This window comes from Penaeus monodon, chromosome 32, assembly GCF_015228065.2.
Source record: "Penaeus monodon isolate SGIC_2016 chromosome 32, NSTDA_Pmon_1, whole genome shotgun sequence".
NCBI classification, from domain to species: domain Eukaryota; kingdom Metazoa; phylum Arthropoda; class Malacostraca; order Decapoda; family Penaeidae; genus Penaeus; species Penaeus monodon.
Genome location: NC_051417.1, coordinates 22690828 through 22691146, shown reverse-complemented (window position 1 = coordinate 22691146; position 319 = coordinate 22690828). Strand labels below are relative to the sequence as shown.

The following is a 319-nucleotide window of genomic DNA, read 5'->3' as shown; positions in this document are numbered from 1 at the left end:
CAGACATTTCATTACAGTACTTGCCATAGTGATGAATATAACAGATGGTAATGAAAGTTTAACCTTGTTTATTTTCAATTTCAGTGCTTTACTCTTACAGTGAATGGCAGCATCTCACTGTGCGGAGTGAGGACATGTCATTTGTACAAGAAGTTATTCATAAAGCTACCAGTATTCTCATCAGCAGTGAAGTCTACTCAGGTTATCGAGATGAAAGCTTAGCCCGCTTTAAAGTCATACCTCGGAAAATTACCTTGGTAAAGACATTTATTTGTTTGACGTTATATAGCTGTATAATTTTGATGATTAAAAATTGATT

The 319-nt window shown here is 34.5% G+C and overlaps 1 protein-coding gene across 1 annotated transcript in view; it reads left to right on the top strand.

Annotated features, from left to right (window-relative positions):
- Positions 1-84: 84 nt before the first annotated feature.
- Positions 85-319, top strand: part of LOC119593606 (phosphoinositide 3-kinase adapter protein 1-like) — a gene marked incomplete at both ends in the record, with an annotated part of 4459 nt that continues 4224 nt past the window's right edge. The window contains 1 exon segment of the mRNA XM_037942561.1: positions 85-257. Coding sequence (XP_037798489.1) covers positions 85-257 — 173 coding nt within the window.